Genomic DNA, 19,487 nt, shown 5'->3' with positions numbered 1-19,487 from the left:
GGCTAAGGCCTATGGAGGCCCTGTTGAGGCCGAACGACTTAGGCCTTTAAAGGCCACTATGAGGATGTCTGAATTCGGGCAACAACGGTTCATTAAAGAATTTGTTGTTCACTGCCCAGCCAAACTAACAGAAGTGAAACTCCGTTCATCAACTTAGGCTTTGTTTGGAGTCGGGCAGTAGTGGTTCAGTAAAGAACTCGTCGTTCACTGCCCGACCAAGCTGGTTACAATGGGGAATACCAGCTCGGCCCCATGGTGGGCACCAGATGTTTCGGGTATAACATTGTGCCGAAGGCCGGAAAAATCTCGAAGACTGAGCGGGCTTTGATGACTGGGCGGACCTAAGCTTTCCATGCTGTATTCGAAGGCCGGACGGCTAGTGAAGATCACGAATTGAAGGAAACCGGACGGACTTTCTCAAAGCGGAGGGACGTTGCTCCAAGCTCTCCAAACTATGGAAGCCGGACGGGTTCTCTCCTCTCCTCGTTCTCAAGTTGTAGTATTTGTTCTCCCTTCTCGTTCTCCGAGCTGGGTGGTCAGACACCTGTCAAAGACACTCTGACGCTCAAGTCAGTGAAATGACCGAGTAGTTATTATCGCAAGTAGAGCATGTGTTATGCAACCTACCCATAAATCATACTTGGGACCTTTATTTATAGCATTTGTAATGGGCTTTTACCTTTCGTGGGCTTGATGATGGCCCAATCATACCTTAACCTTCATTAGGGGCTTTAATGAGCGATTACTGTTTATAAGCTAACCATGTGGCTGACCTAGTGGTTGGTCGGCCAGGACGGTCGATCAAGGTTATAGGCTTGGTGGTTGGCCTAAGAAGAATCGTTCGGCTTGGGATAAACCATTCGGTCTGGATGGTCGGCCAACCTTAAGAGACCGTTCGGTCTGGATGCTCGGTCATCCTCTGGAGGCGGTTCGGTCTGGATCTCGGTGAACCTTCTAGAGACCGTTCGGTAGAAAGTGGTTCATCGTCCCCGAAAAATCGTACAGTACAATTATTATTAGAGTTAACTATGTTTTTTATCTCTAAACTATTAAGCAATTTTAGTTTTACTTCTTCTAAACTTTTTGATCTATGTTAGGTTGTTCTCGTTTTGAAACTCATGGAAATTGTCATTAATAATAAATGACATTAGTATTTTTTTCTTTTTACGTGACAAACAATATATCATGTCACGATCTCATTTTAAGCCTTGTTCATTATGAAAGTTGTCACGTGTGTAATTAAGGAATTAGTAATTGGCTACAGTACCATCAACATTTACATCGTGAATGGTTTTTTGAAGCTCTCATAAGGAGATTGTCCCATAAATTGGATTCGAATACTAAAGCGGTACTAAGAAGTGTCGTTAGGTTTGTCTAGTTCGTACTGGGAAAGATAGGAAAGAAAATTCATCTTTGTGGGAAAGGGGTTAATAAATTTGTGGTTTTGGAATCTAGGGTTTTCCATTGTTGTGGGAATGAGGCATACTTATGTCATTAGTTGATATTTTAGTTTGAAATCAATGTTATAGTATGATGAAGTTTTCTAATAAAGGATTTGGTTTTACGTGGAGGAGCACCGGTTCAAAAAGTTTGCAAATGTGTTGGTTGTTTTTAGAATTAACAGCAAAAGTTTATAGGTGTGGGAAAACATTATTGTTGTTGAAGGTAAATACTTTGAAGAATAAATGAAAATTATTTTAGAGATGTAAAAATTAGGTAGTAAGGGAGAAAATGCGTTAGATTTATTGAAGCATGATTTTGGGTCATAATGGTTTGTTACTTTTATTGCAGTCCAATTCACGTTGTATGAGTAAAAGAACTTGAGTTTTATATTTATGAATTATTTTTTTATTAGATATAAAGACAAAGTTTAATAAAATATGGATTTTATTTTCATGAATAATTTTTTTTATTACATAAATAAAAAAATTCAATATGTTTTCTACTTTTAAAAGTTTTATTTTGTTTTTAAATTAAATGTATATTTATTTTGTTAAGCTATATAAAATATATTTCTTAGCAACTAATATATGAAAATTATGTTATAGTTTAGTGGAAGACTCCATTTGTCACCTTCTATGCTATTTGCTAGAAATAATACCTTATATAATTTTTATAAAGCTGAGAAATAAAATAAACATATTTTTAATTTAAAGATAAAAGTACAACTTCTAAAAATAATTTATAGAAATATATCTAATGTAATAATTGTTTTTAAAATCTTAAAACTCTATGATATAAAAACAATAATCTAAAAATAATTTCTCTTTCCAAGGTATGTCCCCTCTCTTCTTCGTCTCCCGTCATTTCTGGCCGTCCCTCTCTTCTCCAATTCCTCCTTCAATTTTTAGCCCGACCTGATTGGTCTCCTCCCTGGGTACGAAGCGAGCAACTCTTCGTTACACCCTTCGCAGCCCGGCCCTCAGGGACCAGGTCGTGGTGCACGGTGGATCCGTTGAGGTGTCCAACGTCTTTGCAGATATCACACATACGTTGAAATGTGATACGATGGAAGAACTCTGAAAGGTGCGTACGAAGGTTTCTTTGTCATGGTTTTACGTTTGGTGCTCCTGTCTTTGCATTTATTTTTTTTCGTAGATGATAATGAATAATGACAATTTCTTGAGTTTTGAAATTGTAATCGGTGATTATATGATAAGGTTTTGCATTGTTTCCGCGGTTTTGAATCAATGCTGAATTCAGAAAGAGTTATATAACCTTTATAACTTTTTGTTTTGCATGAGGTTTTCGTTCTGTTCATGACAGCAATGACTTCAAAAGTCTTTCAACTTGCATTTGAAATCAGTAATATACAGTTTTCTTTAAAGATATTTGCATAATTTACGTATTCGGAAATATATAATTATTCACTTCTTTATTGTATAATCGAAAAGTTATTTTTTATTTTTGAATTCTACAATCTCGAAAATCAATTTTGACTTGGGAATAATATATTACAACAACAAAAATCAACTCAGAAGTCAAATGATTTATTTTTACGTTTGTTTGATCTAAATTTGGGCCACTGAGGTCCACTGTCAGTATACAATTAAACTCACAATTAATAGCAGACTTTCCTAACACGCCTCGCCTTTATTGCTCGAACATGAGTAAGATATATCTCTAACTAATTACACATATCTTATTTTGTTTTATATAAATAAAAATTTTAAAAATAATATGAAACACATTATCGTATCAACCACGTTACTTTGATAATTTTAATAATTTACTGCGTGGATCACCTTAAAGCCAGCTAACTAACCAGATCTGCTTTGGCGCTTTCCATGTATTTTCCATCACAATGCAGCTAAAAGACGCTGAAAATATATGCATAAGTTACATAACAGTTTAATAATTTTTCGCGGTATAAAGAACTATCATATTAAAAATCATACATATCGATTAATTATTTCTTGGTGGACCCAAAAGAAATTAATTAAGTTATTAGCATATATATATGTATGCCTTTTTATTTAATGTATCCACTATATTTCTATAGCTATCCATAATATTATCTGAGGAAATTCTAGTATTTCTCTATAAGGACCCCCCAGATTTATTGTTATCCTCGTTCTTTTCAATACAGGAATTTGAAACACAAAATAGAACCTTGTGCACTATATGGTCCACACTTCAATGTTCAATTTGAGGGTGCATAAATTATTTATGTGCATTCATTCATTGAGTAAGCTGAAGTTTTGACCATGGTTGGTGAAAGTTGAAATCTTGGTGGTCCCCACCAAAGTAGCATCATAAAATAAAGCAGGAAAGGATACGCAAAAAGGAATGCTTTCAACATGAAAGGTGCAAACTCAATCAAAGATCAATCTCTCACCAACAGACTTCTTCCTTGTACACTCCATATTTTACTCCCAATACCTCTACTACCTATGGTTCTTCTCTCCCTTTACTTTTACCCTTTTTCTCCTTCTCCTTCTCCATCTCCACCAACTAAGCTTCCTTCTTCTTCTTCTACTTCCACTCCTCTTCCTCCTTCTGCAGGTATATATGTCTGCATGCATTATTTTGTTTTATTAAACCTTAGCAACAAGTAGAGTTGTGTAAATATACTAGTATTTATGGGACTTTATAGAGTTCATTCTTGTTTTGTAGTCTTGGCAGACAAGGACAAGGACTATGTTTTTGATACTCCGTGTGACTACTCTAATGGCAGATGGGTCGGTGACAAGAGAGACCCTTTGTATAATGGCACAACCTGTGCGACAATCAAAGAAAGCCAGAATTGTATGATCAATGGGAGGCAGGACTCCAGCTACCTTTACTGGAGATGGAAACCATATCAGTGTCATCTTCCAAGGTTTGAGCCTAACACTTTTCTTCAACTCATTACCAACAAGCATCTTGCTTTTGTTGGGGACTCTCTGGCTAGGAACCAAATAGAGTCCCTTCTTTGCTTGCTAGCCACCGTGTCAGCACCTAAACGTGTCCACCACAAAGGGTCCCGGCGGTGGCACTTTGCTTCTCACAATGCAAGCCTGTCCCTCTATTGGTCCCCATTTCTTGTGCAAGGGGTTCAAAGATCAAACACAGGGCCACTTCATAACGTAATCCATTTGGACCGTAATGAGAAGTGGACAAAGGATGTGGATGAAATGGACTTGATTGTGCTGTCAGTTGGAAATTGGTTTTTGGTTCCTTCAGTTTACTACGAGGGTGGTAAGGTTTTAGGTTGCTTAAACTGTGAAGGTCTTGAGTACAGTGATATTGGATTTTATGGTCCACTAAGAAAGGCTCTGAGGGCTACTCTTAATAGGATAATAGAGAAGAAAGTTGATAAAGGAAATGGAGTTAATGTGATAGTGAGAACATTCTCACCTTCCCATTTTGAGGGTGATTGGGATAAGGAGGGTAGTTGTCCAAAGACTAGACCTTACGTAAAGGGAGAGATGAAAGTTGGAGAAGTGGATGAAGAGATCAGAAGGATTGAAATGGAAGAAGTGGAAAATGCTAAGGTAAAAGCCAAAGAGTTTAGAGGGTTTAGTTTTGAGGCACTTGATGTAACAAAATTATCATGGTTGAGACCAGATGGGCATCCAGGAGCTTATATGAATCATTTTCCATTTGGTAATAATGGCGTTTCAGGGCGTGTGCAGAATGATTGCGTTCATTGGTGCTTGCCAGGGCCTATAGACTCCTGGAATGAGATCTTGCTGGAGATGATCAAAACCCAAGACTGCAGATTATCACTTTTTAATTTATCACACTGATATTTTTGTACCAAAAACTTATATTGTATGATTAGAATAGCACCAGGGAGTAGCAACACAACCTACAACTTTTTTAACACAGGTCTTAATTTGCGGAAAATGATTTATCTACACTCAAAATATTGATTAACATGTTTAGAGAAGAAAACAAAAGTTGCGAGTTTAATATATGATATAACAAGGAAAAACATAAACAAAATAAATATTTAAATGTGTAAATGAAATAGAGGTATATATGTATCTTTATCTTTTTCCACTGAATCACAAATTTGAAAATATGATGAAATTTCATCTAATAAAAAAGAATGAGTGGGAAAGAAAAGTATTACATTTCTCCTCCAACTTCAACTTGTTGTGCTTATTTCATAATTGAAATTTATGTTACAGTTATTTAATTAGTTGTTCGGATAGTAAAGTGGATTACAGTGTAATATCTCAGTTTGCCAAAATTTAGTCACGTGGGCTAGATGTTTTAACTTATGTGGTAAGAATTAAAAAATAAAATCTTAAAAGTAACAGTGATTTAAAAAAATTTAATATTAAAAAGTTTTAATATAAATAGTTTTGTTATAAATAAGATTTATTATTTAAAAATACATAATTTTTCTAGAAATTATTTTTCTAGAGTTTTCTGACTTTTTCATAAGGATTTTTTCTGTTTGTCTAAAGAATCAAGACCATATGATTGATCCTTGTGGTGAACTCTTCAATTTGGACCCATCAATTTTTTTCTTTGTGTAATTGAGTTTCAACTCTTTTTTCGGTCTTTTTCTGTTATCTATTGCATGTGAGTCTTCTTCCACTTGCATGCATATTTTTAGTCATCTATATGAGTCTCTATTGATCAGTGATCATAATGGTATTTCCTGATCGTTTTTGTGATGTTTCTATGTATAGATATAACATCCTGCAAGTTAAGTGAACTTTCACTAGTTAGGGTCGTGTGAGCTTGAAGAGATTTGAGATTCCTTAGAGCAAGTTCATTTGTTTCTTAAGTAAGATAAACTAATTACATTGTTTTTAAGTTATAAATACTTTGAAATTTCTAATTTTATGATTGTATAGTGAATTTACTAAATGATTGATCTATGTGATGAGTTTGATCAGTTGAAATGTGACAATGTTGTCTGATTTGTGTTTCAGATAAAATTGTTGAGTTAGTGAAAATTGTGTAATATGAAATTTGCATGTATTAGCATTTGTGATTTCAATGTTTGATTCTTGGATGTTTGATTGGTTTAAACTAGCTTTTATGTTGTTAAGAGAGCTTAAATATGAGCAATTGGTCAAGTGGTATGAGTTTCATGTTTAAAACTGTTTTGAACTCATGCACCATGAAAGGAGTATGAGTTTGATATATTAAATAAATATAAGTTCCCTCAAGCAAAAAAATACAAGTGTTGATATATGGTATAGTGTTGAGTGGCGCCAGATGCTGAGTGTCCTATTTTGCGAATGAGATAGTAATGAGTGTCTAATTTTGTGAACGATTTGGCATTGAGCGATACCAAGGTGTTATTGAACATCATCCTTGTACTGTACGTCTCCAGCATTTTAACTCTAGGATGTTGAGTGTCATCTTTGCGAGAAGTCTGGCGCTAGGTGCCACCTCTGAGCGCCAGTGTGTATGTCTGAATTTGTTTGTCTTATTTGAATGTTTGAGATAGATTTAAAATGGACTTTATGAATGTCCATGAGTATTATGACGATTTATTGAGGTGATGATATTTTGTGGGTATGTGTGGTGATGGTGTTGAAAGAATTTCAAGGAGAATTCTTTTTGGTGGTGATATTAGTGTATGCATTGACATTTGGGGGTCAGTAAGGAGATATCCTGATTTTCTACCAACCATTCAACTCATATAAAGAGGAATAGTGGGAGGAGAGAATGGTAGGAGGTCCTAGTCATTGGACTTTTTTTTATCATAGCTAGGTACGAAGGAGACTAACTTTGTGAGTGGTAGGATGATAATGTAAAGCATAAATACAAGTACACAGTTACAGTGAAATCTAATGTCAAAGGCATGTATCTAGATAATTGAGTCTACAATAAATCTATATATGATATAATCATTTTATGAATGAGTGGTTTATAATGCTTATTTCTATGTTTGTTTGTAGAAACGTTTTTTACACATTAGCTTACCATGTTTTCTCTTGGTGTTCTTTTTATGTTTTATTTATTTCTTTTAGTACAATCACCTTATTGGTATGAGCAAATGAGAGATATGTGTTGAAACATCTCTGGTGAAAGATGGTCATGTAGTAGACACTAGTACAAAAATGGTTTTTTATACCTCTTAAAAAAGGCTTTTTATACCTATTTTTTAGTAAGTATAGAAATAAGGGGTATAGAATGTTTACGATCTTTTATACCTATTTTTGAATCGGTGTAGAAAGTTTTACTTTTTATACCTGTGTTATTCATAATAGGTATAAAAATCTTATATTTACACCTAATACTATGGGAACAGGTATAAAAAGTCATCCTAGAGTAAATTTTCTTTTTATACCTACTGGTGCTATAATAGGTATAAAAAGTGACGTTTTTTTTTTTAAAATATTTTATTTGTATGTACTACTATCCATATTCAGACTTGCATAAGATTCAATCCCAAAATACAGTTTAAATCATCAATAACATCTTTAAATCTTCAACTAATGGGGCTAAATAAACATCAATGTCGTTTCCTGGTTGTCTTGGACCCGAGATCATCAAGGATAACATCACATATTTGCGTTTCATACACAACCATGGAGGTAAATTGTAAATCACTAACATCACAGGCCACGAGCTATGTTTACTGCTCAAGTTTCCATATGGATTCATTCCATCTGTAGCAAGTCCAAACCTAATGTTTCTTGAATCTTTACAGAAATTAGGGAACATGGAATCAAAATTCTTCCACTGCATTGCATCTGCTGGATGCCTCAAATTCCCATCTTTTATACGTCCATCTGCATGCCATCTCATGAGTTTTGCATCATTTGAGTTACTGAACAAGCGTTTCAATCGTGGAACAAGAGGAAGATACCATAAGACTTTTGCAGGAGGACCCTTACTATCACATTCAAACTCACCCTCTTTTTGTTTGTATCGTGATACCCCACATTGTGGACATTGATGTAACTTGGCAAACTCGCTCTTGTACAAAATACAATCATTTGGGCATGCATGAATTTTTTTATACTCCATACCCATGGGACACAATATCTTCTTCGCATCATAATTGCGTGTTGGCAATGTGTTACCTTCAGGAAGCATGTCACTCAACAACTCAAGCAACTCTGTGAAGCTTTTATCAGTCCACCCATTTCTTGCCTTCACATTGAACAATTTTAACACAGCTGACAATCGAGTATACTTAGTGCATTCTGAATATAAAGGTTTTTCTGCGTCATTGCACAAGCTGTCATACATATGAGCACGTTGGAAGGAATCATGTCCGACATCACATATCATGTCCTCTAACCGATCACCCATCTTTAAATCAACTTCTTTTACTTCTACTTGAGAGTCACTTACACTTGGCATGTCTATTAATTCACCATGCCATGTCCACTTTGTGTAGCTCTTTAGGAATCCATCACATAGAACATGCTCTCGAATAACTTCAGTTGGTAGTTTTCGCTCATTCAAACAATTAACACACGGACAATAGAATCTTCCGTTATTGTCTGGAACATTCATCTTTGCAAATTCAAGAAATTGTTCTACTCCACTCTCATATCCATTTGTTGTACGTATCAAATTTATCCAACTTCGATCCATTGTTATCTGTGAAAGCAATCACCTTTATAATAGTCAAAAGTATAAATATGACTTTTACAACAAGAGCAAGAGAAATGAGATTTTTTTATTGGGATGAGTTATCCCAAATGATTTTTTCTTTGAAACTTTCCAGGTGGTATGGTGGCTGGTGGTATTACTATTCTTGTGTTATTTTCTCTTCCCATCACAGAAGAGTTCAAGCTAATTAACTTTTACCAATTTCCTTTATCACCACGTCATAATAATGAACAGGTAATCTAATAAAATAGTAAAATTTCATTAGAAATTTATGAAAAAGAAATCAACTACATCTAAAAGGAGAGTCACATTTGTTACAACTAGATTGTCAGCTACTGTCTTAATCCTTTGTAAACAAAGTACATAGTGTAAGAATATGTTGATAAAATTAAGATAACCAATTGATGGGAATGTTTAACTATTGACTTAGGTCTTTCTTTGCAATTGGCAAAAAAAGATTTTAATTTATTATCAAGATATTTTTAATCTTCTGACGTATGACTATTCTTTTATATCAGTTTTAATTTTATATTTGATATTTAATTTTAATTTTATATCAAGATATTTTAATTTTAATTTTAATTTTATATCAAGATTTTAATTTTAATTTTATATCAGTTTTATTTAATTTTAATTTTATATCAGTTTTGTTCAATTTTAATCTTCTTTTAATTGATGGGGAATGTTTATGACCATTCTTTTATTATCAAGGTATATTTATTATTTAATTTTAGTTTATTAATATATCAGTTTAAATTAGATGGTTATATAAAAAAAATAACATCTTTAACAACTAATAAAACATAGCCACCACAATCATCATCAACTATATATAAGTTTCAACTTGGCTATTATGCCTCACCCTCAGTCATGCCAATTAATTTCTTACATTCTTTCTTCCTATTACTTTCCGGAGACATAATGGAAATTAATAATTAACACTCAATGCACACAAATTAAAAGCATAGAAAATTGTATATGTATATGTATATACTTAATAAATACTTTGAACATGATATATATAGCGATTTGAAGGTGATATAGTTAGAAAACATGTAACTACCTTAAAAATAAACATGTAACTATCTTAAAAATGTTTCCATTTTGAGGTGATTAAATATATCTCTATTGTTTATACATTTCTTAATGAATCTAGCAATTTGAAGTGGTATTTGCATTGCTAGTAGATTGAAGTTTAAACCCACTCCTGCCTTTGGAAAACAAATATTATAAAAGAATAATAGAGTTTAGTAATTCTACTGTACTTGATTGAGTTTAGTAATAGAGTTTTGATTGAGAGTATAGTAAACTATTTTAAGACCATTTTTATGTCATATTTAAAGTAATATTGAAAAGGTTTTGTATGATATATAGATAGATAGATCTGCTAAGAGTTAGTGATTGTAGGCTTTGTTATGAAATCATCAGATTCATAACAGAATCATATACTCTCCTTCAGTCTGATTGAATTGTTTGGTGATATTACTTTTGAATTTAAGAAGGCTTTGTTGTGAGTCGAAAGATTTTGGATTTTAATTCTTTGTAACTTACACAACAGATTTTTCTCTTTTTTACTAACTTGTTTACTATTTGGGGGATTTCTTATCATCACATCTCTAATTTATGTTCCTCTTTGTCTTGGTGAGCTACTTTTCACCAATTAGTTTATTGTCTCTCCATCGGTTAATTCTTTTCACCAATCTTCCACTCTTGCACATTGCGGAACACAATGAAATCTAACTTTTTCAGTTTAATATTTCTCTAAAGTGAAAATTGGCTAGTGAAACATAATTAAATCAGACAAACATTTCCTGCAATCCACATCATTTGACTACCATACATCAGATCCATCACAAGGGATTAAATTAAAGGAAATAATATAAGAAGGATAACCAGGAGTGAAAAGGCATATTTTGAGAACAGTATATTTTAAGAACAGTATAAGAAGGATTTCAATGGGAATATATATCCAATTCATTTTATATCCAATTCATGTTGCAGTCTTTGTTTCTTCGTCCTGAACTTTTAAAGACCACACTATTTTCAACTCCAATTATCTAGACCTTATGTGTGGCTCTATGAATTCTAAATCTGTATATGTGCAGCAGATTAAAACTGATTGTCATCCTAAAGCACACCTTTAAAGAAAATAAGTTAATTACATCACCTACTTCTGTTCTTTGTATTTTGGTTTTTAGACCATGTTCTTGACTCCTGTTAGTATGAGCTTACTAAAGCTATTACTTACATATTTGCATAATGTGCATGATAAATTTTGATTGTTACACATATTATATTAATTTTTTCTCCTGATTATTTATTGGCAGAGTTTCAGGATGTATGTGTGGATTCTTGGCTTACTTCATGGAGAACCTTTTGACCAGTTTGCAAGTATAGACAATTTTCTCCTTCTTGCCCTTCTTCCCCTTCTTGCTGCTCCTTTTATCCAATAGCATGTTAATTATTTGTTGTTTCTCCTCCATTTATGAGTGGTAACATTTGTTTCTTTGTTAAGAGTTAAAAAGCTTAATGTTTTGAGTGAGTAGTGGAAGGAAAAGGATCATAATCTGGTTTCTTAGTCATGTTCAAGTTTGGCAGATTGTGGCTTATTTTTTCCTTTCTCTCGTTACTATCTCCTACCTTGATAAGGATTCACCCTAGACAATCACCATTCCTACCTATACTTGCATCACCAATCTAACACCAACTACCAGTCAAATATCTTTTCTGGTTAACCAATTGCAAAAATTCTTGTCCGTGCCAAAAAATTACAAAGTTGCTGTAATTTTAGGGTCTCTATTCAAGAATTGAACACTTTATTTTTACAAAGTGGTTTTTAAATGCTAAACAAAAGATATTAATGTTCAAGTAGTCTAAATTCAGGCTGAAGAAATGAACTTGATATTACTTACTGAATCTTTCAAACTTTTAAAGGTTATCATAAACCCCTAAATTATTATGTTCTGCATAATTGATATTTCTACAAAACCACTCTTTGGTGGTTGAAAACTTTCCTAGTCCACTCTTCATGAACATCAGGTAACTGGATTTAATTGTAATGCATTTTTTATACAGTTGAAACGAATCTAAGTTATGGTTCTTTTTCTTCTAATCATGTTATGTACTGAATACTTTTTTTTAACCTTTTAATAATATATTACCAGTTCATGTTTTCCATTGTGATAACAGAGGAGAGTTTAAATACAAGTAGTAATCCTGCTTCATGTGATAAATTGTTTGTTAGAGTTTTGGTTAATTTGAGAGATAACCATGTCAGATGTATTTATGATCTGTACATTCCCCTATTACTAACGTCCATGACGAATTTTCTAGCATCTCCCTAATCAAATCTACGTTAAACTCAAAAGTTATACCAAACATTGTAACAATTTCTTCTTCTATACCAAAACTGCCAAGTTTCCCCTAGCCCCCAAATTGAGTAATTCTTTTCACAAAACAACAAACATAATATTCATATTAAACTTCACCGAAACAACAATGGCAATGAGCAAAACTGAGCAGTTCTTTTCAAAAAATAACAAACATAATGGCTTACCTTGTTGTTGTTGGAAACCCGGCAGACCACGCGATGAAGGTCAAACGTACAGGCCAAACGCACCACCACGAAAGCGAAGCACTATAGAACCAACCATAGTGAGGGCTTCACCCAACGACGAACAATAGCTTCACCCAACCACCTCGGCGAAAGCTTCAACAATGGCAATGAGATAATCAGTGCACGAGAAGAACGTCAACCATCGAACGAGTGAACGACAACAGTGCACGATTCAACAACAGTGAAGAAAAATGTGAAGGAGTAAGAGAACGAGAACGTTTACGAGAACATTTGTAGAATAGAAAAAGTGAGTTGGGAAATGGGAAAGGGGAAGTAGAATGTAGAGTAATCTAAACTGGTTATATTAGCTAACCCCCTATAGAAAAATAATCTAGACCGGTTATAAGTTTAATAGGTATAGAAGTATTTCTATTTTATTACAATTTTGCCATCACACCAATTTCTATATCTATTTTCAGCGTAACCGACGTAGAAAAGCTCCATTTATTTACGAAATTGTCATCACACCATATTTTATGCCTGATAGATTTCAACAGGCATAAAAATACGCTATAAAAAGTATATTTTCCACTAGTGAGAGTTTTCTTCTTGATCGTCTAGTAGTTATTCGTAATTGTTTATGTTTATTATATATTATGATTATTTTTTTATAATTGTATTAATATATATATATATATATAATATAATATAATTTGAGACAAATTTGTTTTGTTTTATCAATCTCATAACGTCTTATGTTATCAACGGTAAACTGCTAAAATTAAGATGTTACAACCTTCTTTGCTTTGGTTTATTTCGTCTAACCGGTCATTAACAACTTAAGTGAAATGAGACAAATTGATTCAATAACTTGTTTTTTAAAATTAAAAATTTAAATGAAAATAATTTAAAAGATTAATTTTTTTATATTATTTTTTTAAAAAAAATATGTAATAATATTATAACTTAAATTATTAATATCTGCAAATTAAAATTAATTATAATAAAATAATTTAATATGTGTAATAAATATTTTAATTTATATAATTAATCGATTAAAAGGTTAAAGAATACTTATGTGATTATATATCTTAGAAAACGTTGATGGACTAGTCCATCAATTTGTTAGTCCATTTTTCGTAAGATGAGTCAAGATTTTCAATCGGTTTGAATATAACAATGCAATAATAAATCGGATCAAAATAGTTGAAATAGCTTGTTTCATCACATTTACAAATGAGTTAATTAAATTTAAATTTATTTATTAATTTATATATACTTTTAATTAAATTTATATTAGAATTGTTTTTTATTTGATATTTAAATATTTTTATATTCTTTATTAGCTTTTTGTAATTTAATTTGTTGTCACAAAATGATATTGTTAGTTCGTAATCTTATTATTATATTTAAGTCCTTAGATTAAATAAAAAAATTAAATTGAAATTGAAATTTAAGTATTTTTATTAAATTTTTATTAAAAGATATTTTTTTAAAATAATATAGGGCTTGATTGGGCTTGGACTCTGAGTATTCAGTTGATAGAATCTTTTATGTTATATCTTCCAAATAACTAAAAGATTTAGATAATTATAACATTATTTGGAAGATATTTTCGGTTGATATTCCCAAATTAAATTAATTCAACAACTGAATTTTATCTTTTAACTTTTCTGAATTTCCAAAATTGCACAAATGCCCTGAAATTTCCTCTATCTGCACTTTAGCCCCCTTCTGAGTTTCTGAAATTGCAAGAAAGCCCCTCAGTTGACCAGACTTTGACTAGAGAAGGCTTGTTGACCAGCTTTGACCAGAGGAGGACGAACCAATGAGGTGCTGACACGTGTCAGCCCCTTTCCCACCCAAAATTAGGGTTTCAGATTGGGGAAGGCTCCTGTGCCGCCGCGAGAACGAGATCTTTTCTACGCTTTCGCCTTTGCGGTGGTGATGATGCATTTGTCTCTGGGTTTTCTGAATGCAGGTGCGTGTTGATGATGGGGAGCGGCGTCTAGGTGGCTGCCATGGAGGAGCTGTGGTGAAGATGATGGATGGTGGCGAAGGTCGCGGTGGCTGGTGCGACGGTTGCGCGTGGTGCGCGAGAAAAATGGCGCATGATTGAGGCGCTGTAATGGCCGTTCTTGCGGCGGCTTTGGTGATGGTTTCAGAGGAGCTTTGCATGATGAAGATGGTGGGGGAGTGGTGATCGTGGAGGTTGCGGCAGCGACGGATGGTTTCACGGTGGCGGCACATGGTGGCGGCTAGGGTTCTACTGGATTAGGGTTTCTCTGTTAGAGAAGACAGGGCTGACGTGGCAAGAGGCATGAGGTGGCATGTTCTGGTTGGCTAAATCTGTGTGGAGAGGATTTGGACACGTGGCATGATCTGGTGAAGTCTAGCTTAGGAGGGGTATGGGTAAGGAAATTTAGGGGGTGTATTTAGAATAGGGTTACTGTTTGGCTTAGTATTGGGCCTGTTTAAGAGAAGAGGGGTGTATGTAGGGAAATTGGGAGGTGCAAGGGTAAAAGTTGTCTGTTTGGCCCATCTGTACATTATTTTCCAAATAAAACCTGATTTTGGGCCTTGAATTGCCATTTGAACCAATAAAACTTATATTCTCAGCTGCACAAATAAACATTAGAACATCCAAGAATAATTTATGCGCTAAAACTTACTTTTTACGTCTCTTTATTTCCCAAACCCAATAATTCCAATCATCACAAATTCACTTAAAATCAACCATTTAAACACAATTATCCCATCAAAATTTTAATTTTCAAACATAAATGTGGGCATAAATATGCACTCATCAATAATCCATTTTGTTATTAGCACAATCCAGGCTTAGCATTGTTTATTTACCGAGGTGGTTTAAACATTTGAACTTGAGAATAAACATAAATAAATAATAAATAAAAATATTAAAAATGAGTAGAATTAATAAATATAAGATTAAAAATATATTTAAATTGGTATAACTGATAATATTTTATTTCAGTAAAGTTATATACAAATTGTAATAAGAAAGAAAATATATTAAATATGTGACTTAATTTTTTAAATATAGAACAAATTAAATAATTGGAAAAAAATTAAGAAAAAATATAAAATGAAAGAGAGAAAAAAATACAAAATGATCATAATGAAATAAGAATGAAAATGAAGACAGACGAATATGTAAATATTCATTCTATTTTTATACTCAATTGAAAAAATTACACATTAATTATAATATTTGAATTAAGCAATGTAAATTTTTTTTATTTAAATAAAAACGAGTTTATTTAGCATTCCAAATTCTAACCATTGTGTTAAATGAGAACAGGTTCTATATCTAAAGTCCACGAACATTTGATCTAATAATAACAAGTATACAATAAATAAGGTCTTAAAAGGTGCATTAACTTTGTTACCTTTCCTTCATTATATTTTCGAACCACAATGAGCGTCAATTAAATGTCATTAAGTGGAACCGTTTTTCCAAAACCATGCATTCACATAATCATCAATAATACTTTGTATTAAGATATCTACAAAACAGACCAAAAACAAAGGAGAAATAGAAGTTGGTTCCCAAATTGACTTTTTGAGCATGTTTCTGCATAAACGTTGCATTTTATTACGCCATAATCAAGGATCATTATCATTTTCAAAGCGTTTAACTTCCTAAAAATTCCAAACCAACTTGCTAAACATTTTTCCAAGCAACTGAGGAAAACAATACAATGGATGAAATCAAAGCAAAAGGAAATTTTCCAACCAACTGAGGAAAACATTATTTATTATAAATATTTTTATTATTTTTAATATTATTTCTTATAAATTTATTATTATTATTATTATTATTATTATTATTATTATTATTATTATTATTATTGTTATTTTTATTGTTATTATTCTCTTTTAGAATTAGCATTGTGACCTAATTAATGAGATTGAAATATTTTAAAGGTTAAAGTTCAAAGTATAAACAAAAGTTTTATGAGACGAGTTTCGTTATTTCAAGTAGCATCATCTCTAAAAAATAGTTTTCTCTTTAGTTCTTTTTCCTCTTTAAGTTTTTTTACCTGCTGAATCATCTGTTTGAAAATCAGAGGGTGTCAAAGTGACAACTATGGGAATGTCTTCTAGTCTAGTTGAACAATTATTGCAAAAAAGTAAGTTGATTTCTACTTTTTTCTCTAACTTTCTCGTTTTTCCAATGTATGTGAGCAATTTTATAATGCATGTGTCTCATTTAAGTTTTCCATTAGGTTCTCTGTTGATCAATGGTTTTAACCGCGTACCCTGATCATGATTTTGTGGTTTGTAGGTGCAAATAAAGCTCTTTGAGCTGAGGAAGCTTTTTTCCCTATAATTCGTCGGGCGAGGGCTTGAGCGTTGGGCACTTCCTGTTTCGTAGTAGTGTTTGTTATCTATGTTTTTTTTATTTATTCTTGGTTTGGCTTAGGCTGATGTAAATTGATTCGGTGCATGTTTATTTTGTAGTTGGAATGGATAGTAGTACTCATGTATGTGTTATATGTTTGATGATGTTCAAATGAAATGAAAAGTGTGAATTAAGTATGTTGTGAGAGGGATTCCACAGGGAAATCCTTATTGTTGTTTTGTAGTGTTATATATTAGTAGGGACTTCAGGATTGATGGATGATTATGACACTCTTAATAACTTCTAATATCAAGTAGAGAATGATAGTTATGTCGTAAAGAGTAGCAGAAGATTCTTAGTCTGATGGTCATGTATTGGTCATAGATATTTGATGGATTAACCTTGGTGTGTGGCAGTTTGATGTAGGCGAGTTACTTCACCACACACGGGAGCAGGTCCCTCATGAGTCTGACATCAATACATGTATTTGGATGATTGAAGTCTAAAGTTGATATGTTTATTTTTGTACTGTTTGATTTGAATAAGTATTGAGATATTAATGATTTAAAACATATGAATGTTCTTTGGTACTTTAATTTATCCTTTTGTCTTTTGTTTGTGTGTGTTATTTTCTCTTTGACAATGATCACCTTAAAGGTGTAAATAGAGGAGGATGTCTCTGGTGACCAGGTGCTAGCTGGTAATGGAGCTAAGACTTAGAGTCGGACATTTCGTCACTAGAATTTTAAATCCAGTTCTTGATATATTTATATATATATATATTTTTTGTAATAAATACCAGAATAAGGAGGTTGTTACATATTTTCTGTTATACTTTAAATTTACTTTACCTCCTAAAGTTAAAATAGTATATTAACACAAGTAAAAAAAATTACATTAAAAAGGTTAAAAGAATGAAGCAAAATATGTAAATTTTAAATTTCTCACTTAAAGATTTCACAATCACGTCAAGGAATATGACAGATTAAAAGTCTTGGCCGAATTGGGCTCTTCCAGCAAAAAAACAGGTAATAATTTGGGGAGAACGACTCTCTCCACCATCCCAAATGTTTCCTATACTTCTTCACTATTTTCTTATTCCAAAAATACTTTAGGTTTAATGTCTCGGTAGGTTCCCATTTTGGTTAGGAATTACAAATAGGTCCCTTTTCTTTTTTCCGTCTCAATTGGGTCCTTTTTTATGTAAAATTTGAGCAATTAAAGGTCTGCCGTCAAATTGGGCAAACGGCCGTTTAAATGTTGGTTACGTGGCATGGTCAAAGTTCACATTAATGAGACGTGGCATTATAAACTAATTTTGTATTAAAAGTTATGAATGCATAGTGGTGTAATCAGTTTTTTGGAAGGGTAAAGTGGGAATAATAAAATTTTAAGTGCAGCCATCACCGCAACCTCCATGACCGCCACGCGAAGCCTCCCTCGTCCTCGACCTCCCTAATGCCGCAAGCCAAGTTCGCATCTTTGTCATCTCCACCAGAAACGTAGATCTGCAACGCCTCCATGGCAGCCACCAGGGAGCAAAATATTCTCCATCCACCATCGCCGGAGCACCGTAAGCTTTCTCCTGCGCACACCATCATAAATCTCATCAACACCGAGTCGCGAGTCCTCCATGGCACCCAGCAGAATCGCGAATCGCGCCACTCCTCGCGAGTTCGTCATCTACATCACCGGACTTGCAAAGCAAAATCTAGAGAAGAACAGGAATGTCAGTCTCTCGTCGAACCTCCGCCGTGGCGCAACCATCTCCCTCACGTCTTCATCGTCAACCTGCAAGCAGAAAACCACAAGAGGCGCACCACCAGAAACCAACCCAGAATCTTCTCCACCATCACCAAGCATTATCGTCGCCGCTGTTGAAGCCTAAATCGCCTCGACCACCATCGCACTGCCACTTTCTCCTTCGTCTCCATCAACCTGTGAATAAAAATAACACAAAATCCAATTCGCGGTGCAGGCATGAAAGCCTTCTTCCAACTTCCAAAGCTAATTTGTTCCTCACACGAACCCTACCCCAAATTTTTTCCCCAATCTCAATTACATTTGTCAATTAAAGGGGTCTGCACTTAAAGTTTTTTATTATTTCCACTTTACCCTTCCAAAAAGCTAATTACACCACTATGCATTCATAATTTTTAATACAAAATTAGTTTATAATGCCACGTCTCATTAATGTGAACTTTGACCATGCCACGTAACCAACATTTAAACGGCCGTTTGCCCAATTTGACAATAGACCTTTAATTGCTCAAATTTTACATAAAAAAGGACTCAATTGAGACAAAAAAAAGAAAAGGGACCTATTTGAAATTCCTGACCAAAATAGGGACCTACCGAGACATTAAACCAATACTTTACGATTAATTTAACTTTTATCATTTAATTTTATTTACTTTTTTTACAACCTCCATACTCTTACATACTGCAGAAGGGAGTCTCCACCCAAGCTCTCGGCGGCCACATGAACGTCCACTGCTGCGATTGTACACGCCTCAACCAACCCTCTCCTCCCTCCACCACCAC

At 33.5% G+C, this 19,487-nt stretch overlaps 2 protein-coding genes across 2 annotated transcripts; one reads left to right on the top strand and one right to left on the bottom strand.

Annotated features, from left to right (window-relative positions):
• Positions 1-3,616: 3,616 nt before the first annotated feature.
• LOC108335531 (xyloglucan O-acetyltransferase 1) lies at positions 3,617-5,291 on the top strand. Its single transcript, XM_017571568.2, has 2 exons — positions 3,617-4,005; positions 4,117-5,291. The coding sequence occupies exons 1-2, from the start codon at positions 3,801-3,803 to the stop codon at positions 5,229-5,231; spliced, it is 1,320 nt and encodes a 439-aa protein (XP_017427057.1). The 5' UTR covers positions 3,617-3,800; the 3' UTR covers positions 5,232-5,291.
• A 2,566-nt stretch (positions 5,292-7,857) lies between these two features.
• Positions 7,858-9,003, bottom strand: LOC128194424 (uncharacterized). Its single transcript, XM_052870018.1, has one exon. The coding sequence runs from the start codon at positions 9,001-9,003 to the stop codon at positions 7,858-7,860; it is 1,146 nt and encodes a 381-aa protein (XP_052725978.1).
• Positions 9,004-19,487: the final 10,484 nt, after the last annotated feature.

This window comes from Vigna angularis, chromosome 10 (genome assembly GCF_016808095.1).
Source record: "Vigna angularis cultivar LongXiaoDou No.4 chromosome 10, ASM1680809v1, whole genome shotgun sequence".
NCBI lineage: Eukaryota > Viridiplantae > Streptophyta > Magnoliopsida > Fabales > Fabaceae > Vigna > Vigna angularis.
Note: the sequence above shows the minus strand (reverse complement) of the source record. Positions and strands in the feature narration are given on the sequence as shown.